Source organism: Aptenodytes patagonicus, chromosome 1 (assembly GCF_965638725.1).
Source record: "Aptenodytes patagonicus chromosome 1, bAptPat1.pri.cur, whole genome shotgun sequence".
Lineage (NCBI taxonomy): Eukaryota > Metazoa > Chordata > Aves > Sphenisciformes > Spheniscidae > Aptenodytes > Aptenodytes patagonicus.
In genome coordinates, this window is record NC_134949.1 from 58,305,288 (window position 1) to 58,312,945 (window position 7,658).

General features: G+C 60.9%; 1 protein-coding gene across 1 annotated transcript; it reads left to right on the forward strand.

The window, feature by feature from the left end:
* Positions 1-799: 799 nt before the first annotated feature.
* Positions 800-6,045, forward strand: LOC143155747 (extracellular serine/threonine protein kinase FAM20C-like). Its single transcript, XM_076328711.1, has 10 exons — positions 800-1,278; positions 2,788-2,963; positions 3,063-3,141; positions 3,646-3,738; positions 3,920-4,035; positions 4,337-4,517; positions 4,642-4,751; positions 5,445-5,526; positions 5,664-5,723; positions 5,811-6,045. Exons 1-10 carry the CDS (start codon positions 800-802, stop codon positions 6,043-6,045), a joined length of 1,611 nt encoding a protein of 536 aa, XP_076184826.1.
* Positions 6,046-7,658: the final 1,613 nt, after the last annotated feature.

The window sequence follows — 7,658 nt, forward strand, 5'->3', positions numbered from 1 at the left end:
GCTGATGCCCGAGGCAGCAGGCAGCATTCCTACTCCTGCCTTCTCACCTCCCCTGCCTGCTTCAGAGGCCCTGGGAGCATCCCTGCCCGTAAACCTCATCTGCCTGGCAGCCCTTCCTTACACTGCCAGCACAGCTTTTCCCCTCCCAGCGACACTGATACTCGCATCCCCTTCGTTTTACCTAATTTGAGTGGTTTTTGAAAGGGGGGGTTGAGCACAAGTGATTTTGAATAGATGGGGGAGGGTGATAAAATTGCTCTGGCTGAACAGCAGGAGAAAAACTCTCCTGGATTACAAGTGTGCAGATATGATGGACACAGGGAATGGGGCTGCGTAGTGCTGGGCAGGGCGGGTGCTGCAGAGGGGCAGAACTGCTTTAATGCCCTGTCTACCAAGAAATGTTCTGCAGCCCCGTGCGGGTGACAGCATGGAGGGATGGGACCGTGCAGGGGTTATCTGCAGCCATCGCTGTCCCTGAGCCAGCCCTGCGGCTATTGATTTGGAACTTGCCCCGTTCACGCTAACCTTGGCGGTGCCAGCTCGCCCCTTATCAGCGCTGATAAACCCCGCCACAACCTCCCGCCCCATCCCGCTGCCAGCCCGGCGGCATCACCCCGCGAGGTGCTGCGGTGACAGATCTTTCCTGCGACTCTGCCCTTGAACCGGTTGCTCTTTTGCTGCAATGCTCTAAATCCAGGACGCCTCACTCCTATTTTTGCACAGAGGCTGCGACCGCACCAACTCTCTTTTAGCCCCGGGTGGGTGCCCACCCCTTGCTGAGCGTCTCGGGCGAGGAAGGATGCGGCACCGTCTGCAAACGCTTTTCCAAAGGAAATTTAAAGTCAGCCTCCTCTTTCTCCTGCTCTTGGCCCTCCTGGTGCACCTGGCGATGGATTTGGCTCTCCCCACAGCCCACAGGCCCTGCGGCTGCAATGCGAAAGCACCAAAAGCCTCGCATGTCCCATCAGGCAGCCCCGTGCTGGCTGGCCCCAAAAAGCTGAGCCTGCGAATCCTTCAGGATTTCAGCGGCAGCAACGGCTCTTTGGAGAAAAGCTCCCAGCCGCAGGGAGCAGGGCCGAACACAAGGGCTGGAGAGCCAGGGGTCCGGCACCAGCGCGGAGAGGGGAATGTGGGGCGGACCGAGGGATCAAAGCTGGCGGCGCTCTTCGAGCATCCTCTTTACAACATCCCAATCCCGGAGGTGACAAAGAAAGACAAGCTGTTTGTCGTCAACCCCATGGAGAAGTTCAGCCTGCGCAGCAGCGGGAGTGATGAATGGTGAGGAGCGAGCCCAGCCCTGGCTTGCTTTTGGGGGATACGTGGGTTTGAGGGGACAAGCGGCAGGGATCAAACACGTTTCCCTGCATAGATCAGCATCCTACCCCGGAGGGGCCCCAATTGCCGAGTGCACTGTTCTTGTGCCTCAAATCCTCTCTTAGACCTGAATTTCTGGGCTGCTACCCGGGAGCCTGTAGCACATGGTGAAGCCAAAGGAGACTCTTGAATTATTCATAGTATTACGTAAGGTATCTTTTAGGTGATCTCCTCGTCTCCTTTCTTTCCCCCATGCAGACTAGCCTTTGGTCTCTATCTATATATATGAGGAAGTCCCCACTCCAGATTTCTAACCAGTTTTATCCCCCTCTCCCAACACGTTGGAGATGCAAAGCCTGCAATGTAGGTTACCTCTAACCATGAGACCATCCCCATCCTGCATTTCGCAGGACATCGCCTGACCTCTTTAGACTCGGCCGTATGGTGAGCTCACCACTGCCGGCTGCCTATTTTTACCACTGGACTACTAACCTCTAATTAGGAGGGAAGATATTAAAAGCTTTAACGTCGATAACACGTAGCAGCTTCCTTACGGAAAGCACACCTTCCAAACGTGGTGGCTGCTAAAATTGGGAGTGAATAAAAGCTGGTTTAAGAGCTGGTTTCCACAAATGGGCATTTGCCTTGTCTCTGAGCACCACCTCGCCTATGGATAACCATGGGAGATGGGTCTGGTTTGATGAAGTCGTGACACAGCCTGCATTTTCCTAGAGAGAGAGACATGGATTTGGGTTATAGATGCAGTGGGCCGGACTTTCCCATTGTAGTGCCAGTGGGTGCTGGTATGGTGGGGGGGAGGGGGGACCAGATACTCCCAGGACCCCCCCTTGAATGCCAGCAAAATTTGCAGGAGGCACAGAAACAGGGATAGTGCTAACCCAAACTCATCCCCCTGGGGAAACCAGGGGTGTGCGATAAACCCGTCCAAGGGAACTGGACGTTGAGGGTGGGAGTTCAGGCCGGTGCTGGCGATGGCTGGGAAGCCCCTGCTCCTCCACCCCTGTTTTACAGACATGTGTGTGTCCCCAGTGAGCTCGGGGCGGGGGGGGGGGGGGGGGGGTGTAGCCGGTTGTATTCCTGGGAACTAATCCCTTGGGGAAAACAACAAGACGAGCTGCTCCGGCAGGGAAATAAAGGCATGGATGAGAGGAGCCGGATCAGCCCAGGGATTTTCCGCGGGGCATGCGAGGGAAGACACCGAGTCCCATCCGGCCGTGCTGGTGTGTCTCCCCGGCCACGAGCCATGGGTAGCATCTGCCCAGGTGCCAGGAGCCCCAGGGAGGACGCATGGGGCAGGGGGTTTTGCCACCATCCAGAGCTTGTGCTGGGCCTTCCCTCTGCCTCACCCTCCATGCGCTGGCTCCCGGGAAGGGCCTGGGAACGCGGAACCCATCCCATCCCCAATTAAACACTGTTGTTGTTGTTGGGGTGGCGGTGGTTGTCGGGCTGCAGGGTCAGCAGCAGTAAAGCCGAGACGCTCCTCCTGACAGGGAAGACAGCCTATGACACCTACCCCGCCTGGCTGAAATTCCACGTCGGCATCAACCGCTACGAGCTGTACCCCCGCCGGGACCCCCTGATGCCCACCCTCCTCCGGGACTTGGCCATGCAGAGGATTGTCAGCTCGGGTACCACCCCCCTGCCTGCACCCCTGCCCGCACCCCTGCCCGCACCCCTGCCCTGCTGCCTGCTGCCCGCCTCCCTCATCCCCATGTGCCCCCTTTCAGTCCAGAAGTCCGGCGGGACCCAGCTCAAGCTCATCATGACGTTCCCGAATTACGGGCAGGCCCTCTTCAAGCCCATGAAGTGAGTAGAGCCGGGGACAACCCCATACCCCACCTGCATGGTCCCATTATGTGGCAAGGTGTGGCCGGAGGAGGCCACGGAGGGAGAAATGGAGAAATGCTTTGTGCACTGCCTCGCTTCAGCCCCCCCCCGCCCCAAATTGAGGCGAGTGGGATGATCCCCTTCCCCTCGCCTTCCCTGGTGGTGCTTGTGGCAGGCTGGGCGCAGCTTGTGATGGGGTAGTGACCTCCAGTGGTGGAAACAAGAAGATGGTCCATGAGGACCATCCAGGACCCTCCAGTTCATGAGGGCTTCCCAGCCCTTGCGTTGGGAGCAGGGGGGTGTGGGGGCCTGGCTGGGGGGTATGGGGTCGCACCACCCAGCAGGAAGCGACTGAAGGAGACCGGGTCTGGCTGTGTCTCCAGTGGCACCAGGGACACAAGGTGAGGGGTGGTTTGGAGCCAAGCCCACACTCGGGGTGACCCCATCCATGGCCATCGCCCCCACCCTCCCCTCTCCTCCCAGGCAGCCCCGGGACCAGGAGACACCCATTGACTTCTTCTACTTCTCGGACTTCGAGCGGCACAATGCGGAGATTGCAGCCTTCCACCTGGACAGGTGAGTGCAAGCTTTGCATCCAACTCTGCCCTTCCATGACAGCAAAGCAGCAAAGAAACTGCTCCTTCATCCCATCTCTTCCTCTCTGTCGCAAGGGATACCTGCGTCTCACAGCGGTTTTAATAACTCGCTGTGAAAACCAGCTGGGGTCAGCAAAAAATGGTTCCAAGTTCTGTTTCAGGATTCTGGATTTCCGGCGAATCCCCCCAGTTTCTGGCCGTTTGGTCAATATAACAAAGGAGATTCGTGACATCACCACAGACAAGAAACTGGCCAAGACTTTCTTCATCTCCCCAGGTGAGCTTTCATGCCGTCCTTCCTCTCCTGCAGCCACCCACATGGAGCTCACCTGGAGCCGGCTGCTCCTGCCCTGGCCCCAGGGCAAACTGTCCCTTTGGGGACTGCTCCAGCTCCTGCTGGGTCCCTTGCCGCGGGGCTCTGCTCCTCAAGGCCTTCCTTGCCATTGCTTTGCTGGTGGCACGTGGCCACAGTTCATGGAGCATCCTCACCCAGCCGCCTGCTGGACCACCCTGCATGGGGGTAGCAGGCTCGTTGCCTTCCTGCTCTTTGTCAGCCTTTGCTTTGTCCCCATGGCCAGCGGGCAACGTCTGCTTCTACGGGGAGTGCTCCTACTACTGCTCCACCGAGCACGCCCTCTGCGGCAAGCCGGACCGGTTGGAGGGCTCCATGGCCGCCTTGCTGCCCGACAAGACCTTGGCCAAGCGCCGCTCCTGGCGCAGCCCCTGGCGCCGCTCCTACCACAAAAGCAAGAAGGCTGAGTGAGCTGGGGCACGGGGGCATGGGGGGCATGGGGTGCATGGGGCAGCAGAGCTGTGGGATGGGAGGGGGCCACCCCACGGCCACTCTCACGGCCCCATCCCCCACCCTGGCCTCTGCCCGCAGGTGGGAGCTGAACCCCAACTACTGCGCTCGGGTGCGAGAGACACCACCCTACGACAGGGGCCATCGCCTCCTCGACCTCATTGACATGACGGTCCTCGATTTCCTTATGGGTGAGCCCCACTGTGCTGGCACTGGGGGTGGCGGGGGCCCCTCGGGACCGAGAGGCCCAAACAGCTCCATGTCCCGCAGTATCGTGCCCTGCAAGGTTTGTTGGCCAAACCACTGCTCAGGCTGCAGAGAGCTGTGCTCTTACCCAAAACGAGAGCAAAGGGCTGTGCCGTTAGGACACATCCCAGGCAGAAGCCAAAGGACGAGAGATGCCAGGGAGATCCCAGCTGAGCACCCCAGGCATGGGAAGCGCCTCCCAGCAAAGCTCCCATGTGCAGCCCCTGGGGAGCCGGGGCGGGCAGCGATGTTCCCCGGGGCTCATGCTGCCTCTCCTGTCCCCGAGGCCGCTCCTTCCTCCCCGCTCTGTCCCCCCACCATCATCTGACCTGGAGAGCTTCCTGTCTCCTCACCCCTGGCTGCCGCAGCCGTGCCTTTGCTGTTACTTCTGCTCCGTTTGCAACTGTTGTCCCTCCATGGGGCTGCCGGGATGAGAAGGGGCCTGGAGGCCCCAGGGGCTCTGCTCAGGTCCCCCCCATCCCCCCCCATGGCCACGGCCACCAGACGGGCAACTTAGAGGTGCCCCCAGCCCTTTTCCCCAGCCTCTGGGTTTCGGTCTCGCGCCAGGAGGGTGCTCCATGTCCCTGCTCCCGCCTCCCGGCCCACCACCCGATGGCAAATTTGTTGCCCTGCCGCAGGCAACATGGACCGGCACCACTATGAGACCTTCGAGAAATTTGGGAACGACACTTTCCTGCTCCACCTGGACAACGGTCGCGGGTAAAGCGGGATGGAGGGGAAACAATCTTGGCAAAGGGGTGGGGGGAAACCGCGGGTCTTGCCGAAACATGCGGTGTTGGGCTCTGAGCTGCGGGGCGATGCTGCCCTGACGCCGGCCGGCGGGCTTCTCCCCCCAGCTTTGGCACGCACTCACGCGACGAACTGTCCATCCTGGCCCCCCTCCAGCAATGCTGCAGGTAAGGGGCTCCCGCCACCCACCCCGGAGCTGCTGTCGGGGAGAGAGGCTCCCCGGGTTGAGACCTCTCCCTCCTCATCTTGGGCAGCATCAAGAAGTCGACCTACCTGCGGCTGCAGCTGCTGGCCACCCAGCCCTACCGCCTGAGTGACCTGCTGCGGGAGGCGCTGGCCGCTGACCCCCTGGCCCCCGTCCTGGCCGAGCCCCACCTGCGGGCGCTGGACCGTCGCCTGGGGAAGGTGCTGGCAGCGGTGGGACGCTGCCTGGCCAGGGCGGCCCGCCCGGGCCAGGTGCTGGTGGATGATGTGGGGTCACGGGTGTGATGGGGGGCTCGGTACCCCGCTGGGTTGGGGTGTTTTGGCGCGCTGCCGAAGGCGATACAGGGACCGGCGTGCAGCTCTGACTCCATGTAGTGTCGGCTTTCGGCGGCACTGGAGCCAGTGGTGCAATGCACCAGGAAAGCAGGCTGTAAGGATAGCCGGGACAGGGAGGGTATTTAAATAAAAAGCTTGGCCTAGTGGAGAAGTCACAAGCTGAGATCTCCCCCACCAGGGCTACTTTCCCAGCCCTGGCCTGTCCTTGCGTGCCTGGACGTGTCGTTTCAGCCCTCCAAAACCTTTTAGGAAAGGGGAGGGATTTTTCCTGCCTTTCCCCAGCAAGAGCTGTCAAACTCGAGCAGTTGGCAAGCTCCTTCTGCCCGCCCCCCTCCCCCAGCACAGCAATGCCCTGGTGACCCCCAAAAAGAGAGCTGAGGCTCCCCACTGCTGGTGTGGGGAAACTGAGGCACGAGTTGCCAGCCACTCTCCACTTATCCCTGCCCCGCTCTTCCCACACCCACCTGAAAACCCCCACGGCTCTGGCATCACCGCCTCCGTTGCAGCACCAGGGGTGCAGCAAGGGGGGGACAAGCCCCACTCTCGCCCCCAGCATCCCCCCAAATCCCCCGAGAACTGCCGCCGGCTCCCTCCCCGCCCGAAAAAGTGGCTCTTGGGAAGGGACGGATTGACCTGGGGCCGTGCACCCTATTTAGTGCCTGGTGGCTCAGCACCCAGCTTATCCACTGAGCCTCATGGGGGGGGTTAATCCACAGCAGGGTTACATCAGCGGGGGCAGGTGCCATCGCTACGGCCACTGCCAGTGTCCCCAGGACGGGGCACAGGGCTGGCATCAGCACGGCCAGAGATAAAGGTGCCACCGGGGAGAAGAGTTGTCCTCCGACCTGGCTGGTCACCTGCAGAGCGATGGGAAGCCACAGGAAAGGGTGAAAAGGGGTGGCTGGTGCAGCGGGAGACGCAGCTGCCCTGGAAAAGCCAGGCGGAGATTTAGGCCAGAATAAAAAATGGGCTCGAAAGGGAGGAAAAAAAAAAAGGGGGAGACAAAGAGGATCTGTCCGCGTTACACAACGGGGCCGGGGACTCTGAATCGGGGTTTGTTGTGGTGTGCCCCCCCCCCCCCCCAACGCTGGTGACAAGTCCTCCTGCTTCTGCCCTGGCTTGTGCACCAAACCCCAGCAAGGGGAGGAAAAGGTTTCAGGGCTGTTTTGCAACAGGTTACTCCCCTTCTGCCGGTTTCATGTTTTTAACCCTTTCTATAAATGCCTTTTTGCCGCCATACCCAAAGCCGGCGGGGCTGTTCCCGCCCCGTGCCCCATGGATGCGGCTCCACAACCGTGTCCAGACAAAGGCGGATGGTGGCCCCCCCCCTTCGCCAAGCCCCCCCGGGCAAATCTTTTTCCCAGGCGCCGTCGGATTTAGAAACCGGGGTGTGGGAGGGCGGCTGTTTTCTCAGCCCGGCGAGTTTGCACAAGGTCCCGGCTGCGCTGCCGCAGGTTCAAGGTCCCACGGGAGCAGCCGGGTTTGGCTCACACCCCCCTACCGAGCCGGCCCGGCCGCCCATGGGTGGAGAGGGATGGTAATGGGGTGTCTGAGGCCACGGG